Source organism: Bufo bufo, chromosome 11 (assembly GCF_905171765.1).
Source record: "Bufo bufo chromosome 11, aBufBuf1.1, whole genome shotgun sequence".
NCBI lineage: Eukaryota > Metazoa > Chordata > Amphibia > Anura > Bufonidae > Bufo > Bufo bufo.
In genome coordinates this window covers 40,327,104-40,349,436 of record NC_053399.1, presented here as the reverse complement: position 1 = coordinate 40,349,436, position 22,333 = coordinate 40,327,104, and the positions used below count along the sequence as shown (strand labels likewise).

The 22,333-nt window shown below is 46.3% G+C and overlaps 2 protein-coding genes across 2 annotated transcripts; both read left to right on the top strand.

Moving 5' to 3' along the window:
* The first annotated feature begins 1,025 nt into the window (after window positions 1-1,025).
* LOC120982342 (sperm acrosome membrane-associated protein 6-like) lies at window positions 1,026-7,375 on the top strand. The gene is made up of 8 exons (XM_040412409.1): window positions 1,026-1,121; window positions 4,472-4,546; window positions 4,635-4,700; window positions 6,127-6,159; window positions 6,270-6,347; window positions 6,437-6,540; window positions 6,645-6,804; window positions 7,006-7,375. The coding sequence occupies exons 1-8, from the start codon at window positions 1,055-1,057 to the stop codon at window positions 7,302-7,304; spliced, it is 882 nt and encodes a 293-aa protein (XP_040268343.1). The 5' UTR covers window positions 1,026-1,054; the 3' UTR covers window positions 7,305-7,375.
* Window positions 7,376-15,222: 7,847 nt separating this feature from the next.
* On the top strand, window positions 15,223-20,588 carry LOC120981447 (sperm acrosome membrane-associated protein 6-like). Its single transcript, XM_040410987.1, has 7 exons — window positions 15,223-15,318; window positions 18,673-18,747; window positions 18,836-18,901; window positions 20,049-20,081; window positions 20,192-20,269; window positions 20,359-20,462; window positions 20,565-20,588. The coding sequence occupies exons 1-7, from the start codon at window positions 15,252-15,254 to the stop codon at window positions 20,586-20,588; spliced, it is 447 nt and encodes a 148-aa protein (XP_040266921.1). The 5' UTR covers window positions 15,223-15,251.
* The last annotated feature ends 1,745 nt before the right edge of the window (window positions 20,589-22,333 follow it).

Here is a 22,333-nt window from a genome sequence, read left to right as displayed (position 1 = left end):
CAGTGGATCCGTAAAAATCATACAGACGTCTGAATGGAGCCTTACAGGGGGGTGAGCAATGACAGGGGGGTGATCAATGACAGGGGGGTGATTAGGGAGTCTATATGGGGTAAATAAGTGACAGGGGGGGGGTGTAGTGTAGTGGTGTTTGGTGCTACTTATTACTGAGCTGCCTGTGTCCTCCTCTGGTGGTCGATCCAAGCAAAAGGGACCACCAGAGGACCAGGTAGCAGGTATATTAGACGCTGTTATCAAAACAGCGTCTAATATACCTGTTAGGGGTTAAAAAAATCGCATCTCCAGCCTGCCAGCGAACGATCGCCGCTGGGCAGGCTGGAGATCCACTCGCTTACCTTCCGATCCTGTGAACGCGCGCGCCTGTGTGTGCGCGTTCACAGGAAATCTCGGCTCACGCGAGATGACGCCAATCGGCGTTAGTGTAGCCTGTGAGCGCCACAGCAATGACGCCTTTCGGCGTTAGTGTTGCGGAAAGTGGTTAAATGTCCATAGCAACCAATCAGATTCCACCTTTCATTTTTCACAGGTGGAATCTGATTGGTTGCTATGGGTAACTAAGCCATCTCTCCTTTACACCAGTTTGATAAATCTCTCCCATTATATTTATGGTGCAAAACCCATCCCTCATTATCTTTCTAGTACAAGCTGTTGTGGGAGCCTTAGGGGGTCATTTGTCAAACTGGTATAAAGTAGAACTGGCTTAGTTACCCATAGCAACCAATCAGATTCCTCCTTAAATTTTCCAAAGAAGCTGAAAGGTGGAATCTGATTGGTTGCTATGGGAAACTAAGCCAGTTCTACTTGACACCAGTTTGATAAATGACCCCACTTATACTCACTTCTCTCCGTTTTCTCAGGTTCGCAGGCTGAAGGGATATAGTGACGATACGTCATGCGATTTTTTACGTCCTATTATCTGCTGCTGCAGATAATAGTATTTCTATGTGGAGCTCAGGTAGCGACATCTTGCCTGAAATGCTTCACCACCCCAGCGGACAGGGCCAGCATTTGTTACCATGCGGTCTCGCTGGACAAAATGGGGGCCGAAGAATGTCTCCAGAGGCTACACTGGGGCTTTGACCCCCTGAATAACATCTCGATAGGTAACGGCTTCATCTTCTATATAGTACATGTGTCCTCTCAGGATTGAGCCATTTCTCTGCCGACTAAAGCTTTACTTGTAGCTCATTAACCACCTCAGCCCCCTTAGCTTAAACCCCCTTAATGACCAGGGCACTACACTACTTTCACCGTTTATTGCTCGGTCATGCAACTTACCACCCAAATGAATTTCACCTCCTTTTCTTCTCACTAATAGAGCTTTCATTTGGTGGTATTTCATTGCTCCTGACATTTTTACTTTTTTTGTTATTAATCGTAATTTAACGATTTTTTGCAAAAAAATGACATTTTTCACTTTCAGTTGTAAAATTTTGCAAAAAAAACGACATCCATATATAAATTTTTCTCAGAATTTATTGTTCTACATGTCTTTGATAAAAAAAATAATTGTTTAGGTAAAAGCTATAGCGTTTACAAACTATGGTACAAAAATGTGAATTTCCGCTTTTTGAAGCAGCTCTGACTTCATGTTTCCTGAGGTTCTACAATGGCCAGACAGTAGAAAAACCCCACAAATGACCCCATTTCGGAAAGTAGACACCCTAAGGTATTCGCTGATGGGCATAGTGAGTTCATAGAACTTTTTATTTTTTGTCACAAGTTAGCGGAAATGATGATTTTTTTTTTATTTTTTATTTTTCCTTACAAAGTCTCATATTCCACTAACTTGTGACAAAAAATAAAAACTTCCATGAACTCACTATGCCCATCACGAAATACCTTGGGGTGTCTTCTTTCCAAAATGGGGTCACTTGTGGGGTAGTTATACTGCCCTGGCAATTTAGGGGCCCTAATGTGTGGGAAGTAGTTTGAAATCAAAATGTGTAAAAAATGACCTGTGAAATCCGAAAGGTGCTCTTTGGAATGTGGGCCCCTTTGCTCACCTAGGCTGCAAAAAAGTGTCACACATGTGGTATCACCGTACTCAGGAGAAGTTGGGCAATGTGTTTTGGGGTGTCATTTTACATATACGCATGCTGGGTGAGAGAAATATCTCGGCAAAAGACAACTTTTCCCATTTATTTTTATACAAAGTTGGCATTTGACCAAGATATTTATCTCACCCAGCATGGGTATATGTAAAATGACACCCCAAAACACATTGCCCAACTTCTCCTGAGTACAGAGATACCACATGGGTGACACTTTTTTGCAGCCTAGATGCGCAAAGGGGCCTAAATTCCTTTTAGGAGGGCATTTTTAGACATTTGGATCCCAAACTTCTTCTTACGCTTTAGGGCCCCTAAAATGCAAAGGCAGTATAAATACCCCACATGTGACCCCATTTTGGAAAGAAGACACCCCAAGGTATTCAATGAGGGGCATGGCGAGTTCATAGAATTTTTATTTTTTTTGGCACAAGTTAGCGGAAATTGATTATTTTTTTTATTTTTTTTTTCTCACAAAGACTCCCTTTCCGCTAACTTAGGACAAAAATTTAAATCTTTCATGGACTCAATATGCCCCTCACGGAATATCTTGGGGTGTCTTCTTTCCGAAATGGGGTCACATTTGGGGTATTTATACTGCCCTGGCATTTTAGGGGCCCTAAAGCGTGAGAAGAAGTCTGGAATATAAATGTCTAAAAAATTTTACACATTTGGATTCCGTGAGGGGTATGGTGAGTTCATGTGAGATTTTATTTTTTGACACAAGTTAGTGGAATATGAGAAAAAAAAAAAACTATTTCCGCTAACTTGGGCCAAAAAAATGTCTGAATGGAGCCTTACAGGGGGGTGATCAATGACAGGGGGGTGATCAGGGAGTGTATATGGGGTGATCACCCCCCTGTCATTGATCACCCCCCCTGAAAGGCTCCATTCAGACGTCCATATGTTTTTTACGGATCCACGGATACATGGATCGGATCCGCAAAACACATACGGACGTCTGAATGGAGCCTTACAGGGGGGTGATCGCCCCATATAGACTCCCTGATAACCCCCCTGTCATTGATCACCCCCCTGTTATTGATCACCCCCCTGTAAGGCTCCATTCAGACGTCCGTATGTGTTTTGCGGATCAGATCCATGGATTCGTGGATCCGCAAAACACATACGGACCTCTGAATGGAGCCAGCCTTACAAGGGGGTGATCAATGACAGGGGGGTGATCAGGGAGTCTATATGGGGTGATCACCCTCCTGTAAGGCTCCATTCAGACGTCCGTATGTGTTTTGCGGATCCGATCCGTGGATCCGCAAAACACATACGGACCTCTGAATGGAGCCAGCCTTACAAGGGGGTGATCAATGACAGGGGGGTGATCAGGGAGTCTATATGGGGTGATCACCCCCCTGTCATTGATCACCCCCCTGTAAGGCTCCATTCAGACGTCCGTATGTGTTTTGCGGATCCGATCCATGTATCCGTGGATCCGTTAAAAAACATATGGACGTCTGAATGGAGCCTTACAGGGGGGTGATCAATGACAGGGGGGTGATCAGGGAGTCTATATGGGGTGATCACCCCCCTTTCATTGATCACCCCCCTGTAAGGCTCATTCAGACGTCCGTATGTGTTTTGCGTATCCGATCCATGGATCCGTGGATCCGCAAAACACATACGGACCTCTAAATGGAGCCAGCCTTACAAGGGGGTGATCAATGACAGGGGGGTGATCAGGGAGTCTATATGGGGTGATCACCCCCCTGTAAGGCTCCATTCAGACGTCCGTATGTGTTTTGCGGATCCGATCCATGTATCCGTGGATACGTAAAAAACATATGGCCGTCTGAATGGAGCCTTACAGGGGGGGTGATCAATGACAGGGGGGTGATCAGGGAGTCTATATGGGGTGATGAGGGGTTAATAAGGGGTTAATAAGTGACTGACAGGGGGGGGTGTAGTGTAGTTGTTTTTGGTGCTACTTATTACTGAGCTGCCTGTGTCCTCTGGTGGTCGATCCAAGCAAAAGGGACCACCAGAGGACCAGGTAGCAGGTATATTAGACGCTGTTATCAAAACGGCGTCTAATATACCTGTTAGGGGTTAAAAAAATCGCATCTCCAGCCTGCCAGCGAACGATCGCCGCTGGCAGGCTGTAGATCCACTCGCTCACCTTCCGATCCTGTGAACGCGCGCGCCTGTGTGCGCGCGTCTGTGTGCGAGCGTTCACAGGAAATCTCGCGTCTTGCGAGATGACACGTATATGCGTGACTCTGCCTGCAGCTGCCACCTCCGGAACGCGATCCTGCGTTAGGCGGTCCGGAGGCGGTTAACAGTTGTCCGAGCAGGAAATCTCTTCTACATTCTATCCATCCAGATAGCCCCATCTTCATCATAGAGCGCTGTAGGCAATGTCCTAAATCTTATGTGTCTTCTCCTTACAGCCTTCAACCAGATACAGAACATCAGAAAGTATCTCAAGACCTTTGAAAAAGAGGTCAAGAAAATTGAAAAACTATGTAAGTTCCTGAAATCTCAAGAATTTCCCCAATTTCTTTTGAGTCATAAATAGTAAATATAAGTTTTCCCAATTTTTTTTTCCACAAGCTTGGGTAGAACAGTTTGACAAAAAGATGGCTGAATTTGTCAAAGGCGTGAAAGATCGTGTCTCAAGTAAGTGACTAAAGATCCTCATAAAGAGCCAGGAGACAAATTCTATATACCGTATTTTTCGCCCTATAAGACGCACCGGCCCATAAGACGCACCTAGGTTTTTGGGGAAGAAAATAAGAAAAAAAATTTTTTTTAACCAAAAGGTGTGCTTTTGGTGGGTTTGGAACTAATGGTGGTCTGTGGATGGCACTGTTATGGGGGGATCTGTGAAGGACACTGTTATGGGGGGATCTGTGGATGACGGACACTGTTATGGGGGGATCTGTGGATGACGGACACTGTTATGGGGGGGATCTGTGGATGACGGACACTGTTATGGGGGGGATCTGTGGATGACGGACACTGTTATGGGGGGGATCTGTGGATGACGGACACTGTTATGGGGGGGATCTGTGGATGACGGACACTGTTATGGGGGGGATCTGTGGATGATGGACACTGTTACAGGGGGGGATCTGTAGCTGGCACTGTTACAGGGGGGGATCTGTGGCTGGCACTGTTACAGGGGGGGATCTGTGGCTGGCACTGTTACAGGGGGGATCTGTGGCTGGCACTGTTACAGGGGGGATCTGTGGCTGGCACTGTTACAGGGGGGATCTGTGGCTGGCACTGTTACAGGGGGGATCTGTGGCTGGCACTGTTACAGGGGGGATCTGTGGCTGGCACTGTTACAGGGGGAATCTGTGGACTATATGTGCCATCCACAGATCCCCCCACCCCATAACAGTGCCTTCCACAGACCCCCCCCCACCCCTTAACTGTGCCATCCACGAATCAGAAAGCGCCCCCCGCGCCCGCCCCCCACCCCCTTCCAGTATACAAATATAAAATGTCTTATTCAATTAAAATTTATTACATATGCCCCCTCACTCCTAAATTGCTAATAGTACCTTACATCCTATTCCTAATAGGTTCTGTACAATGCCGGCAGGCAGGCCGGGCGGCCAGCGCGTCACTCACTGACGTCACTTGCCTGCGCCGCCTGCTTCATTCATAAAGTAGGCGGCGCAGGCACGTGACATCAGGAAGTTACGCTGCCGCCCGCCCGGCCTGCCTGCCGGCATTGTACAGAACCTATTAGGAATAGGATGTAAGGTACTATTAGGAATTTAGGAGTGAGGGGGCATATGTAATAAATTTTAATTGAATAAGACATTTTATATTACTATACCGGAGGGGCGGGGCTATAGTACACTGACTGCACCGCCCCGCCGCTATTCCCGGCCCCCAGCTCCTCCTCACAGTCCCTCCCCCGGCCCCCGCTCGTACATCGCATCCAGCGATGTTAAACTGTCAGCATTCGCCCCATAAGACGCAGGGGCATTTCCCCCCCATTTTTTTTGGGGGGGGGGGGGGGGGCGTCTTATGGGGCGAAAAATACGGTATATCATCATCCATCCTTAACCATATTTGATTTCTTCCTTAGGTCATCCACCGTTGGAATGCAGACCTCCATGCGGTGAGTAATGTCATTAGATTAGACAATTTGAGGAGTGGCCTCCATTACATACATGGTGGGGTCATCATTTACCTCAGACATTAGACCCCTCTCTCTATTTCTTTCCCTAGGGCTTCAAAAAGCTGCCCGAACCTTTTCATGCAGCCGATGTGCTGAGGAGGACTGCAATATCCCGGTGACCTGTCCCCGTAAGATAATTTCTACCATTAGTTTGGGAACCTCTTATGAACCTGTTAGCTCATTGCTGCATATCATTGACCGTGGTTTCCCATTTCAGTTAAGGACATCAAGGTGGAAGAGCTGGAAGAGACCAGAATCTGGTGCACGGCGTCCTTTATCCTTCCTGATCATCCGAAGGTTGTTTGGAAGTACGCCAAAAACGTAAGTCGCATATACCATTCTATTACAGTGCAAATTTATACTGCCATTTATACTCCACATAGGACACATGTCTCATGCGATGTCATCAATGTTTTCACTTTCAGATCAAAAAAACGGATTTGAGTAACTTTAAAGACATCTACATTGGGGATGACCTGGATGTACACATCAAGCCAACCAGAGTCAGCCATAAAGGAACTTATGCCTGTGAGATAATTGATGAGGATGATGACATCATACTCCGAAGATTCTTTTATCTCGATGGTAAGACTTAGTTTTCTCTCTCAAATATTCTCTTTTCTAGACCATTCGGATAAATATATATATATACGATAAGAAGCCCCTCCTGCCTCTGCTCTTACAGTAAAGAACTATTTCTGATAACTTCTCAGTCTTTCATTCAGCACTGCAGAAGACAACGTTCTCCTCATCACCTTATTTATTGTATTCTCTTCTGTTTTTCAGTGACGCAGACTAAATCCAAGGCAATGGAGGAAATAGAAGCTGAATTCCATCGAGCTCTGGCACAAAAACTACCTACCCAGGAGGAAGAGGAGGAGAGGATCGAACATGGTCCCTCCACTAAAGACATCATCCTCACCTTCCTCCAGAGCCATGTCAGCTATGCCATCTACGCTGCTGTCTGCTGTCTTATTGTCACCGTATTGGTCGGGTTCCTTTGGCGTCATGCCCTGAGTGTAGACTGGTCGAAAAAAACATCAGGACCAAGAACCAGCTTCCCACCAGAACACTACCTGCCATAGAACAAATCAGCCATCTGGAGTCAACAACAACAGACTCCCAAGGGGTATCACCAACTACCCCTTATCTGCAGCCAACCATCTCTGCAGAAAAAAACCTACCCCTTACCCCCCCCCCCCCCCCCCCCAAAAAAAAAAAAAAAAGAATAAAAAACTATCCCTTACCCAAAACCTATCCCTTACCCCCCTCCAAAAAAAAAAAAAAACAATCCTGCAGAGGCACAGAGAGAACCCCTCAAGCCTGGAGCAGACCTTTATCACTTGTCAATAGGTTACACCCTGAAAGGACCAAGAACGTGTCCAGGAGGCAGAGGAGGAGGCCACCAACCCATCTATTTTAACCTGCAGCAAGACCAACACTGCAGAGGCACAGTGGGAACCCCTCAACCCTGGATGTGATTTTCATCACTGGTCAATGTGGTGCACCCTGAAAAGACATCGAGACATTCAGGATAAAGAGGATCACCATCAAATTACCTCTAGCTTGTGCTATAAGATCTTGCTGGATTGTTACCAAAAAAATTATTAAAAAAAAAAAAATAATCTTTTCTTGAGTAACAGTTTTATTATCTAAAAGGTACAAATCTTTTACATAGTGTGAGAGGGGGAGGGGGGGGCGTAAGGAGGAAAGAAACAGAAGGTTTGTAAAGGGGGATCAGAGGTGGAAAATGGGTGGATAGAGGAGGACATCAGGGGGGAGCAAAACAATAGGACCACACATTTCATGGCTTTATTTCTGGCTGTTCTCTCTCTCTCTCTCTCTCTCTCTCTTTCTCGCTGTCCTCTCTCTCTCTCTCTCTCCATTTCTGGCTGTCCTCTCTCTCTCTCTCTCTCTCCATTTCTGGCTGTCCTCTCTCTCTCTCTCTCTCTCCATTTCTGGCTGTCCTCTCTCTCTCTCCATTTCTGGCTGTCCTCTCTCTCTCTCTCTCTCCATTTCTGGCTGTCCTCTCTAGGGTTGTTGCGGGTATCGAAATTTCGATACCCAATCGATACTTTTGTCCCGGTATCGATACGATACCGGGATTTCCGTTTTTTCGATACTGGGCTGCGCTTCTGCGCAGTCTAGTATCTCTGAACATGAGCGCGCTGCTATCGGCGCGCTCATGTTCTCTCTCAGCAGCACGGGGAGAAGGAAGCTGTCCTCCCTCCCCCTGTGCTGCTGCCGCTGCCACCAATGAGAAGAGAGGGGCGGAGGAGGGGCGGCAATGAGAAGAGAGGGGCGGAGGAGGGGCGGCAATGAGAAGAGAGGGGGTGGAGGAGGGGCGGCAATGAGAAGAGGGGGGCGGAGGAGGGGCGGGCGCACTGCGCCACCAATGATAGGATTACTATCGGAGCGATGGGAGGAGACATCAGCTTCACTAGTGGGCGTTCCTTTTCCCTGCGCTGCGATTGGACAGCGCTACAGCCAGGGAGAAGGAACGCCCACTAGTGAAGCTGATGTCTCCTCCCATCGCTCCGATAGTAATCAGCAGCATGTGGAGCAGGAGAGGAGACAGTAATGGGGCACTGCGGGCGAACGGAGCGGCGCCCAGGACTAAATGGTGAGTGCTGAGACATCGCTGGGCGCCGCTCTGTGTGGCCTAATAGTGAAAGTCTGGACTCATATACAGTAGTCAGTCTTTAACACATACAGGAGGCGGGTGCCGGCAGCAGAATCGCATTGCCGGCACCCTGCCCCTGACAGGGAGCTGCGATCCGCGGCAGTTAACTGCCGCTGATCTGCTAGTACCCGCCTCCTGTATAAAGGGGTAAAATCATTGGTGGTGCAGTGTGCCCCCCCCCTCAATCCCCCCATCCCATTAAAATCATTGGTGGCACAGTGCGCCGGCCCCTCTCAACCCTCCAGTATTAAAATCATTGGTGGCAGTGGCCACAGGGACCTCTCCACTCCCCCTCATTGGTGGTGCAGTGGCAGCTTCTGATCGGAGCCCCAGCTGTGTAAGCCTGGGGCTCCGATCGGTTACCATGGCAGCCAGGACGCTACAGAAGCCCTGGTTGCCATGGTAACATCCCTGATGCTGTGTGCACAAAGCACAGAGCAGCAGGGACAGTGTGGAGTCCTATTCACCCTGATAGAGATCTATCAGGGTGAATAGGAAAAGGGATGAAAGATCCCAGGTTCTAGCCCCTAAGGGGGGAAATAGTTATTAAATAAAAAGTGAAAAAAAAAAAAACACTAAAATATGAAGTATAAATCACCCCCCTTTTCCCAATTTCACATATAAAATATATAAATAAACATATTACATCGCCACGTCAGAAAAGTCCAAACTATTAAAATATAAAAAAAAAATCTAGGTGGTGAATGCCGGAACAGAAAAAATAAAATAAAAACTGCGCGATTCGCCATTTTTAAAAATGAGGAATGCACGTGGCTTTTTTTGTTTATTTTTTTCGCGTGGTATCGAATGGTATCGAGTATCGCAATACTTTTTCATGGTATCGAAACCGAATCAAAAATTTGGTATCGCAACAACTCTAGTCCTCTCTCTCTCTCTCTCCATTTCTGGCTGTCCTCTCTCTCTCTCTCTCTCTCTCTCTCTCTCCATTTCTGGCTGTTCTCTCTCTCTCTCTCTCTCCATTTCTGGCTGTTCTCTCTCTCTCTCTCTCTCTCTCTCTCCATTTCTGGCTGTTCTCTCTCTCTCTCTCTCTCTCTCTCTCCATTTCTGGCTGTCCTCTCTCTCTCTCTCCATTTCTGGCTGTCCCCTCTCTCTCTCTCTCTCTCTCTCTCCATTTCTGGCTGTCCCCTCTCTCTCTCTCTCTCCATTTCTGGCTGTCCCCTCTCTCTCTCTCTCTCTCCATTTCTGGCTGTCCCCTCTCTCTCTCTCTCTCTCTCTCCATTTCTGGCTGTCCTCTCTCTCTCTCTCTCTCTCTCCCCCCATTTCACACGCAAACAAAAACGATAACGGAACCCTGTTTTGCGGACTGCAAAAAAATACTGTCGCGTGCATGAGGCCTTAAAGGGACACTGACAGGCCAAATCAGCATATATAGTTAGATATATCACATTACAGGTCTTATAGAGTCTTTTAAAAGCATATAACTATCCCCCCTGTCCACCTTATAAAGAGCGAAATATAAAGTTTTATAACCTGCATCTGCGGTCAGCAATCTGCCCAAGGCGGCTACAACTCTCCCCAGTCCCGATCCTGCGCCTGCGCAATTCAATCCTCCGGGCATCTTTCATGCCCATTCTTCTGCGCCCCGCCGTGCCGTCGGACGCACTATAATTAACCCCTTATATGATGTGAGTGAGCTGCGCTCTGAAGCGCTGCTCTGAACAGTGCATGGCTGTAGCCGCCGCCCAGCGAAGTGAATAATGATGAGCTGGGCGGGGCTACAAACGGCAGTTGGGAAGGCTGGCTGGGCGCATTTTCACATGAAACGCCGCCCCTTGGGCAGATTGCTGACCGCAGATGCAGGTTATAAAACTTTATATTTCGCTCTTTATAAGGTGGACAGGGGGGATAGTTATATGTTTTTAAAAGACTCTATAAGACCTGTAATGTGATATATCTAACTATATATGCTGATTTGGCCTGTCAGTGTCCCTTTAAAGGGAATTTAAAGGGTTTCTGTCACCCCACAAAACTCATTATTTTTTTTTGGGTTAGTTAGATTCCTTATAGCGCGATATAGGAGAATATAATAGTCTTACTTACTTTCATGCGGCCGATTCTTTATAAAACGAAGTTTTATAATATGTAAATGAGGGCTCTACCAGCAAGTAGGGCGTCTACTTGCTGGTAGCCGCAGCAGCAATCCGCCCCCTCGCCGTGTTGATTGACAGGGCCAGCCGGGATCTCCTCCTCCGGCCGGCTCTGTCAGTATTTCAAAAATCGCGCGCCTCTGGTCATTCGGCGCAGGCGCTCTGAGATGAGGAGGCTCGTCTCCTCAGCACTCCCTCAGTGCGCCTGCGCCGATGACGTCTTCTCTTTCGGTGATGTCATCGGCGCAGGCGCACTGAGGAGACGAGCCTCCTCATCTCAGAGCGCCTGCGCCGAATGACCAGAGGCGCGCGATTTTTGAATTACTGACAGGGCCGGCCGGAGGAGGAGATCCCGGCTGGCCCTGTCAATCAACACGGCGAGGGGGCGGATTGCTGCTGCGGCTACCAGCAAGTAGACGCCCTACTTGCTGGTAGAGCCCTCATTTACATATTATAAAACTTCGTTTTATAAAGAATCGGCCGCATGAAAGTAAGTAAGACTATTATATTCTCCTATATCGCCCTATAAGGAATCTAACTATCCAAAAAAAAAAAATGAGTTTTGTGGGGTGACAGAAACCCTTTAAAAAACTAAATATTAGCTTTAAAATGTCCTGTGTAGAGATGAGTGACTCAAAGTTGACAATGAGGAATTCGATCCGAATTACATGAAAAATTCGATTCGCATCAAATCCGAATTTTCTCACGCTTCGCGGTAACGAATCGCATTTTTGTGAATGGGGTTGTTTTGGCTCGAAGCACATGGATTTCTCCAAGCCTCATTCAGATGAATGAACTGATTCTCAGTCGCAGTGAAGGCGCCTCAGGCTTTAAGTTCATTCATGCAAAAAATCTGGATGGGGCGGCTCACCCTGCTCTAGGAATGGTACGGTAAATTTAAGTTCATTAATGTCACTATTTTGTACGAATCCTAAAACAACTATGATTTGATGGATGGTATTTTTGTAGGGAAAGATGGCCGCTCTGCATGTCACCCAGCACCATGTTTGTGCATTGTGATGTCACCCAGCAGCAATCTCTATTGTGATGTCATCGGGGTATATAAGGAGGCGCTGGGCACAGAGCGGTCACTCTTCAGTTGGATGTGACACGTGAGTACTCCATCATTACCATGTCCGTACCTGTAGCTGAGAAATTAGTGCCCCTTCCCAAATACTTAGGTCCACTTAAGGACCACAGGTTTATACCCCCCTAGTGACCAGGCCCTTTTTTACAAATCGGCACTCCACAACTTTAGCGGTTTATTGCTCGGTCATGCAACTTACCACCCAAATGAATTTTACCTCCTTTTCTTCTCACTAATAGAGCTTTCATTTGGTGGTATTTCATTGCTGCTGACATTTTTACTTTTTTTGTTATTAATCGAAATTTACTGATTTTTTTTTTTTTTTTGCAAAAAAATGACATTTTTCACTTTCAGTTGTAAAATTTTGCAAAAAAACGACATCCATATATAAATTTTTCTCAAAATTTATTGTTCTACATGTCTTTGATAAAAAAAAAATGTTTGGGTAAAAAAAAAAAATGGTTTGGGTAAAAGTTATAGCGTTTACAAACTATGGTACAAAAATGTGAATTTCCGCTTTTTGAAGCAGCTCTGACTTTCTGAGCACCTGTCATGTTTCCTGAGGTTCTACAATGCCCAAACAGTACAAACACCCCACAAATGACCCCATTTCGGAAAGTAGACACCCTAAGGTATTCGCTGATGGGGATAGTGAGTTCATAGAACTTTTTATTTTTTGTCACAAGTTAGCAGAAAATGATGATTTTTATTTTTGATTTTTTTTTTTTTCTTACAAAGTCTCATATTCCACTAACTTGTGACAAAAAATAAAAACTTTCATGAACTCACTATGCCCATCAGCGAATACCTTGGGGTGTCTTCTTTCCAAAATGGGGTCACTTGTGGGCTAGTTATACTGCCCTGGCATTTTAGGGGCCCAAATGAGTACGAAGTAGTTTGAAATCAAAATCTGTAAAAAAATGGCCGGTGAAATCCTAAAGGTGCTCTTTGGAATGTGGGCCCCCTTGCCCACCTAGGCTGCAAAAAAGTGTCACACATGTGGTATTGCCGTACTCAGGAGAAGTTGGGCAATGTTTTTTGGGGTGTCATTTTACATATACCCATGCTGGGTGAGAGAAATATCTTGGCAAAAGACAACTTTTCCCATTTTTTTATACAAAGTTGGCATTTGACCAAGATATTTATCTCACCCAGCATGGGTATATGTAAAATGACACCCCAAAACACATTCCCCAACTTCTCCTGAGGACGGCGATACCAGATGTGTGACACTTTTTTGCAGCCTAGATGCGCAAAGGCGCCCACATTCCTTTTAGGAGGGCATTTTTAGACATTTGGATCCCAGACTTCTTCTCACGCTTTAGGGCCCCTAAAATGCCTAAATACCCCACATGTGACCCCATTTTGGAAAGAAGACACCCCAAGGTATTCAATGAGGGGCATGGCGAGTTCATAGAATTATTTTTTTTTTGGCACAAGTTAGCGGAAATTGATATATATATTTTTTTTCTCACAAAGTCTCCCTTTCCGCTAACTTGGGACAAAAATGTCAATCTTTCATGGACTCAATATGCCCCTCAGCGAATACCTTGGGGTGTCTTCTTTCCGAAATGGGGTCACATGTGGGGTATTTATACTGCCCTGGCATTTTAGGGGCCCTAAAGCGTGAGAAGAAGTCTGGAATATAAATGTCTAAAAAATTTTACGCATTTGGATTCCGTGAGGGGTATGGTGAGTTCATGTGAGATTTTTTTTTTTACACAAGTTAGTGGAATATGACACTTTGTAAGAAAAAAAATAATAATAATAATTTCCGCTAACTTGGGCCAAAAAAATGTCTGAATGGAGCCTTACAGGGAGGTGATCAGGGAGTCTATATGGGGTGATCACCCCCCTGTCATTGATCACCCCCCTGTAAGGCTCCATTCAGATGTCCGTATGTGTTTTGCGGATCCGATCCATGTATCAGTGGATCCGTAAAAATCATACGGACGTCTGAATGGAGCCTTACAGGGGGGTGATCAATGACAGGGGGGTGATCAGGGAGTCTATATGGGGTGATCACCCCCGTCATTGATCACCCCCCTGTAAGGCTCCATTCAGACGTCCGTATGTGTTTTGCGGATCCGATCCATGTACCAGTGGATCCGTAAAAATCATACAGACGTCTGAATGGAGCCTTACAGGGGGGTGAGCAATGACAGGGGGGTGATCAATGACAGGGGGGTGATTAGGGAGTCTATATGGGGTAAATAAGTGACAGGGGGGGGGTGTAGTGTAGTGGTGTTTGGTGCTACTTATTACTGAGCTGCCTGTGTCCTCCTCTGGTGGTCGATCCAAGCAAAAGGGACCACCAGAGGACCAGGTAGCAGGTATATTAGACGCTGTTATCAAAACAGCGTCTAATATACCTGTTAGGGGTTAAAAAAATCGCATCTCCAGCCTGCCAGCGAACGATCGCCGCTGGGCAGGCTGGAGATCCACTCGCTTACCTTCCGATCCTGTGAACGCGCGCGCCTGTGTGTGCGCGTTCACAGGAAATCTCGGCTCACGCGAGATGACGCCAATCGGCGTTAGTGTAGCCTGTGAGCGCCACAGCAATGACGCCTTTCGGCGTTAGTGTTGCGGAAAGTGGTTAAATGTCCATAGCAACCAATCAGATTCCACCTTTCATTTTTCACAGGTGGAATCTGATTGGTTGCTATGGGTAACTAAGCCATCTCTCCTTTACACCAGTTTGATAAATCTCTCCCATTATATTTATGGTGCAAAACCCATCCCTCATTATCTTTCTAGTACAAGCTGTTGTGGGAGCCTTAGGGGGTCATTTGTCAAACTGGTATAAAGTAGAACTGGCTTAGTTACCCATAGCAACCAATCAGATTCCTCCTTAAATTTTCCAAAGAAGCTGAAAGGTGGAATCTGATTGGTTGCTATGGGAAACTAAGCCAGTTCTACTTGACACCAGTTTGATAAATGACCCCACTTATACTCACTTCTCTCCGTTTTCTCAGGTTCGCAGGCTGAAGGGATATAGTGACGATACGTCATGCGATTTTTTACGTCCTATTATCTGCTGCTGCAGATAATAGTATTTCTATGTGGAGCTCAGGTAGCGACATCTTGCCTGAAATGCTTCACCACCCCAGCGGACAGGGCCAGCATTTGTTACCATGCGGTCTCGCTGGACAAAATGGGGGCCGAAGAATGTCTCCAGAGGCTACACTGGGGCTTTGACCCCCTGAATAACATCTCGATAGGTAACGGCTTCATCTTCTACATAGTACATGTGTCCTCTCAGGATTGAGCCATTTCTCTGCCGACTAAAGCTTTACTTGTAGCTCATTAACCACCTCAGCCCCCCTTAGCTTAAACCCCCTTAATGACCAGGGCACTACACTACTTTCACCGTTTATTGCTCGGTCATGCAACTTACCACCCAAATGAATTTCACCTCCTTTTCTTCTCACTAATAGAGCTTTCATTTGGTGGTATTTCATTGCTCCTGACATTTTTACTTTTTTTGTTATTAATCGTAATTTAACGATTTTTTGCAAAAAAAATGACATTTTTCACTTTCAGTTGTAAAATTTTGCAAAAAAAAACGACATCCATATATAAATTTTTCTCAGAATTTATTGTTCTACATGTCTTTGATAAAAAAAATAATTGTTTAGGTAAAAGCTATAGCGTTTACAAACTATGGTACAAAAATGTGAATTTCCGCTTTTTGAAGCAGCTCTGACTTCATGTTTCCTGAGGTTCTACAATGGCCAGACAGTAGAAAAACCCCACAAATGACCCCATTTCGGAAAGTAGACACCCTAAGGTATTCGCTGATGGGCATAGTGAGTTCATAGAACTTTTTATTTTTTGTCACAAGTTAGCGGAAATGATGATTTTTTTTTATTTTTTTATTTTTCCTTACAAAGTCTCATATTCCACTAACTTGTGACAAAAAATAAAAACTTCCATGAACTCACTATGCCCATCACGAAATACCTTGGGGTGTCTTCTTTCCAAAATGGGGTCACTTGTGGGGTAGTTATACTGCCCTGGCAATTTAGGGGCCCTAATGTGTGGGAAGTAGTTTGAAATCAAAATGTGTAAAAAATGACCTGTGAAATCCGAAAGGTGCTCTTTGGAATGTGGGCCCCTTTGCTCACCTAGGCTGCAAAAAAGTGTCACACATGTGGTATCACCGTACTCAGGAGAAGTTGGGCAATGTGTTTTGGGGTGTCATTTTACATATACGCATGCTGGGTGAGAGAAATATCTCGGCAAAAGACAACTTTTCCCATTTATTTTTATACAAAGTTGGCATTTGACCAAGATATTTATCTCACCCAGCATGGGTATATGTAAAATGACACCCCAAAACACATTGCCCAACTTCTCCTGAGTACAGAGATACCACATGGGTGACACTTTTTTGCAGCCTAGATGCGCAAAGGGGCCTAAATTCCTTTTAGGAGGGCATTTTTAGACATTTGGATCCCAAACTTCTTCTTACGCTTTAGGGCCCCTAAAATGCCAAGGCAGTATAAATACCCCACATGTGACCCCATTTTGGAAAGAAGACACCCCAAGGTATTCAATGAGGGGCATGGCGAGTTCATAGAATTTTTATTTTTTTGGGCACAAGTTAGCGGAAATTGATTATTTTTTTTATTTATTTTTTCTCACAAAGACTCCCTTTCCGCTAACTTAGGACAAAAATTTAAATCTTTCATGGACTCAATATGCCCCTCACGGAATATCTTGGGGTGTCTTCTTTCCGAAATGGGGTCACATTTGGGGTATTTATACTGCCCTGGCATTTTAGGGGCCCTAAAGCGTGAGAAGAAGTCTGGAATATAAATGTCTAAAAAATTTTACACATTTGGATTCCGTGAGGGGTATGGTGAGTTCATGTGAGATTTTATTTTTTGACACAAGTTAGTGGAATATGAGAAAAAAAATAAACTATTTCCGCTAACTTGGGCCAAAAAAATGTCTGAATGGAGCCTTACAGGGGGGTGATCAATGACAGGGGGGTGATCAGGGAGTGTATATGGGGTGATCACCCCCCTGTCATTGATCACCCCCCCTGAAAGGCTCCATTCAGACGTCCATATGTTTTTTACGGATCCACGGATACATGGATCGGATCCGCAAAACACATACGGACGTCTGAATGGAGCCTTACAGGGGGGTGATCGCCCCATATAGACTCCCTGATAACCCCCCTGTCATTGATCACCCCCCTGTTATTGATCACCCCCCTGTAAGGCTCCATTCAGACGTCCGTATGTGTTTTGCGGATCAGATCCATGGATTCGTGGATCCGCAAAACACATACGGACCTCTGAATGGAGCCAGCCTTACAAGGGGGTGATCAATGACAGGGGGGTGATCAGGGAGTCTATATGGGGTGATCACCCTCCTGTAAGGCTCCATTCAGACGTCCGTATGTGTTTTGCGGATCCGATCCGTGGATCCGCAAAACACATACGGACCTCTGAATGGAGCCAGCCTTACAAGGGGGTGATCAATGACAGGGGGGTGATCAGGGAGTCTATATGGGGTGATCACCCCCCTGTCATTGATCACCCCCCTGTAAGGCTCCATTCAGACGTCCGTATGTGTTTTGCGGATCCGATCCATGTATCCGTGGATCCGTTAAAAAACATATGGACGTCTGAATGGAGCCTTACAGGGGGGTGATCAATGACAGGGGGGTGATCAGGGAGTCTATATGGGGTGATCACCCCCCTTTCATTGATCACCCCCCTGTAAGGCTTCATTCAGACGTCCGTATGTGTTTTGCGTATCCGATCCATGGATCCGTGGATCCGCAAAACACATACGGACCTCTAAATGGAGCCAGCCTTACAAGGGGGTGATCAATGACAGGGGGGTGATCAGGGAGTCTATATGGGGTGATCACCCCCCTGTAAGGCTCCATTCAGACGTCCGTATGTGTTTTGCGGATCCGATCCATGTATCCGTGGATACGTAAAAAACATATGGCCGTCTGAATGGAGCCTTACAGGGGGGGTGATCAATGACAGGGGGGTGATCAGGGAGTCTATATGGGGTGATCAGGGGTTAATAAGGGGTTAATAAGTGACTGACAGGGGGGGGTGTAGTGTAGTTGTTTTTGGTGCTACTTATTACTGAGCTGCCTGTGTCCTCTGGTGGTCGATCCAAGCAAAAGGGACCACCAGAGGACCAGGTAGCAGGTATATTAGACGCTGTTATCAAAACGGCGTCTAATATACCTGTTAGGGGTTAAAAAAATCGCATCTCCAGCCTGCCAGCGAACGATCGCCGCTGGCAGGCTGTAGATCCACTCGCTCACCTTCCGATCCTGTGAACGCGCGCGCCTGTGTGCGCGCGTCTGTGTGCGAGCGTTCACAGGAAATCTCGCGTCTTGCGAGATGACACGTATATGCGTGACTCTGCCTGCAGCTGCCACCTCCGGAACGCGATCCTGCGTTAGGCGGTCCGGAGGCGGTTAACAGTTGTCCGAGCAGGAAATCTCTTCTACATTCTATCCATCCAGATAGCCCCATCTTCATCATAGAGCGCTGTAGGCAATGTCCTAAATCTTATGTGTCTTCTCCTTACAGCCTTCAACCAGATACAGAACATCAGAAAGTATCTCAAGACCTTTGAAAAAGAGGTCAAGAAAATTGAAAAACTATGTAAGTTCCTGAAATCTCAAGAATTTCCCCAATTTCTTTTGAGTCATAAATAGTAAATATAAGTTTTCCCAATTTTTTTTTCCACAAGCTTGGGTAGAACAGTTTGACAAAAAGATGGCTGAATTTGTCAAAGGCGTGAAAGATCGTGTCTCAAGTAAGTGACTAAAGATCCTCATAAAGAGCCAGGAGACAAATTCTATATACCGTATTTTTCGCCCTATAAGACGCACCGGCCCATAAGACGCACCTAGGTTTTTGGGGAAGAAAATAAGAAAAAAAAATTTTTTTAACCAAAAGGTGTGCTTTTGGTGGGTTTGGAACTAATGGTGGTCTGTGGATGGCACTGTTATGGGGGGATCTGTGAAGGACACTGTTATGGGGGGATCTGTGGATGACGGACACTGTTATGGGGGGATCTGTGGATGACGGACACTGTTATGGGGGGGATCTGTGGATGACGGACACTGTTATGGGGGGGATCTGTGGATGACGGACACTGTTATGGGGGGGATCTGTGGATGACGGACACTGTTATGGGGGGGATCTGTGGATGACGGACACTGTTATGGGGGGGATCTGTGGATGATGGACACTGTTACAGGGGGGGATCTGTAGCTGGCACTGTTACAGGGGGGGATCTGTGGCTGGCACTGTTACAGGGGGGGATCTGTGGCTGGCACTGTTACAGGGGGGGATCTGTGGCTGGCACTGTTACAGGGGGGATCTGTGGCTGGCACTGTTACAGGGGGGATCTGTGGCTGGCACTGTTACAGGGGGGATCTGTGGCTGGCACTGTTACAGGGGGGATCTGTGGCTGGCACTGTTACAGGGGGAATCTGTGGACTATATGTGCCATCCACAGATCCCCCCACCCCATAACAGTGCCTTCCACAGACCCCCCCCACCCCTTAACTGTGCCATCCACGAATCAGAAAGCGCCCCCCGCGCCCGCCCCCCACCCCCTTCCAGTATACAAATATAAAATGTCTTATTCAATTAAAATTTATTACATATGCCCCCTCACTCCTAAATTGCTAATAGTACCTTACATCCTATTCCTAATAGGTTCTGTACAATGCCGGCAGGCAGGCCGGGCGGCCAGCGCGTCACTCACTGACGTCACTTGCCTGCGCCGCCTGCTTCATTCATAAAGTAGATGTTAAACTGTCAGCATTCGCCCCATAAGACGCAGGGGCATTTCCCCCCCATTTTTTTGGGGGGGGGGGGGGGGGGGCGTCTTATGGGGCGAAAAATACGGTATATCATCATCCATCCTTAACCATATTTGATTTCTTCCTTAGGTCATCCACCGTTGGAATGCAGACCTCCATGCGGTGAGTAATGTCATTAGATTAGACAATTTGAGGAGTGGCCTCCATTACATACATGGTGGGGTCATCATTTACCTCAGACATTAGACCCCTCTCTCTATTTCTTTCCCTAGGGCTTCAAAAAGCTGCCCGAACCTTTTCATGCAGCCGATGTGCTGAGGAGGACTGCAATATCCCGGTGACCTGTCCCCGTAAGATAATTTCTACCATTAGTTTGGGAACCTCTTATGAACCTGTTAGCTCATTGCTGCATATCATTGACCGTGGTTTCCCATTTCAGTTAAGGACATCAAGGTGGAAGAGCTGGAAGAGACCAGAATCTGGTGCACGGCGTCCTTTATCCTTCCTGATCATCCGAAGGTTGTTTGGAAGTACGCCAAAAACGTAAGTCGCATATACCATTCTATTACAGTGCAAATTTATACTGCCATTTATACTCCACATAGGACACGTCTCATGCGATGTCATCAATGTTTTCACTTTCAGATCAAAAAAAACGGATTTGAGTAACTTTAAAGACATCTACATTGGGGATGACCTGGATGTACACATCAAGCCAACCAGAGTCAGCCATAAAGGAACTTATGCCTGTGAGATAATTGATGAGGATGATGACATCATACTCCGAAGATTCTTTTATCTCGATGGTAAGACTTAGTTTTCTCTCTCAAATATTCTCTTTTCTAGACCATTCGGATAAATATATATATATACGATAAGAAGCCCCTCCTGCCTCTGCTCTTACAGTAAAGAACTATTTCTGATAACTTCTCAGTCTTTCATTCAGCACTGCAGAAGACAACGTTCTCCTCATCACCTTATTTATTGTATTCTCTTCTGTTTTTCAGTGACGCAGACTAAATCCAAGGCAATGGAGGAAATAGAAGCTGAATTCCATCGAGCTCTGGCACAAAAACTACCTACCCAGGAGGAAGAGGAGGAGAGGATCGAACATGGTCCCTCCACTAAAGACATCATCCTCACCTTCCTCCAGAGCCATGTCAGCTATGCCATCTACGCTGCTGTCTGCTGTCTTATTGTCACCGTATTGGTCGGGTTCCTTTGGCGTCATGCCCTGAGTGTAGACTGGTCGAAAAAAACATCAGGACCAAGAACCAGCTTCCCACCAGAACACTACCTGCCATAGAACAAATCAGCCATCTGGAGTCAACAACAACAGACTCCCAAGGGGTATCACCAACTACCCCTTATCTGCAGCCAACCATCTCTGCAGAAAAAAACCTATCCCTTACCCCCCCCCCCCCCCCCCCCAAAAAAAAAAAAAAAAGAATAAAAAACTATCCCTTACCCAAAACCTATCCCTTACCCCCCTCCAAAAAAAAAAAAAAAACAATCCTGCAGAGGCACAGAGAGAACCCCTCAAGCCTGGAGCAGACCTTTATCACTTGTCAATAGGTTACACCCTGAAAGGACCAAGAACGTGTCCAGGAGGCAGAGGAGGAGGCCACCAACCCATCTATTTTAACCTGCAGCAAGACCAACACTGCAGAGGCACAGTGGGAACCCCTCAACCCTGGATGTGATTTTCATCACTGGTCAATGTGGTGCACCCTGAAAAGACATCGAGACATTCAGGATAAAGAGGATCACCATCAAATTACCTCTAGCTTGTGCTATAAGATCTTGCTGGATTGTTACCCCCCTCCCCCTCTCACACTATGTAAAATAATCTTTTCTTGAGTAACAGTTTTATTATCTAAAAGGTACAAATCTTTTACATAGTGTGAGAGGGGGAGGGGGGGCGTAAGGAGGAAAGAAACAGAAGGTTTGTAAAGGGGGATCAGAGGTGGAAAATGGGTGGATAGAGGAGGACATCAGGGGGGAGCAAAACAATAGGACCACACATTTCATGGCTTTATTTCTGGCTGTTCTCTCTCTCTCTCTCTCTCTCTCTCTCCATTTCTGGCTGTCCTCTCTCTCTCTCTCTCTCCATTTCTGGCTGTCCTCTCTCTCTCTCTCTCTCTCTCCATTTCTGGCTGTCCTCTCTCTCTCTCTCTCTCTCTCCATTTCTGGCTGTCCTCTCTCTCTCTCTCCATTTCTGGCTGTCCTCTCTAGGGTTGTTGCGGGTATCGAAATTTCGATACCCAATCGATACTTTTGTCCCGGTATCGATACGATACCGGGATTTCCGTTTTTTCGATACTGGGCTGCGCTTCTGCGCAGTCTAGTATCTCTGAACATGAGCGCGCTGCTATCGGCGCGCTCATGTTCTCTCTCAGCAGCACGGGGAGAAG

Bases quoted from the DNA above. Each gene is read 5' to 3' on its own strand.
- LOC120982342 (XM_040412409.1), top strand. From the start codon at position 1,055: ATGGGGGCCGAAGAATGTCTCCAGAGGCTACACTGGGGCTTTGACCCC. The intron at 1,122-4,471 runs GTAACGGCTTCA...TTCTCCTTACAG, and splicing joins CCTGAATAACATCTCGATAG to CCTTCAACCAGATACAGAAC. The intron at 6,805-7,005 runs GTAAGACTTAGT...TCTGTTTTTCAG, and splicing joins AAGATTCTTTTATCTCGATG to TGACGCAGACTAAATCCAAG.
- LOC120981447 (XM_040410987.1), top strand. From the start codon at position 15,252: ATGGGGGCCGAAGAATGTCTCCAGAGGCTACACTGGGGCTTTGACCCC. The intron at 15,319-18,672 runs GTAACGGCTTCA...TTCTCCTTACAG, and splicing joins CCTGAATAACATCTCGATAG to CCTTCAACCAGATACAGAAC. The intron at 18,748-18,835 runs GTAAGTTCCTGA...TTTTTCCACAAG, and splicing joins CAAGAAAATTGAAAAACTAT to CTTGGGTAGAACAGTTTGAC.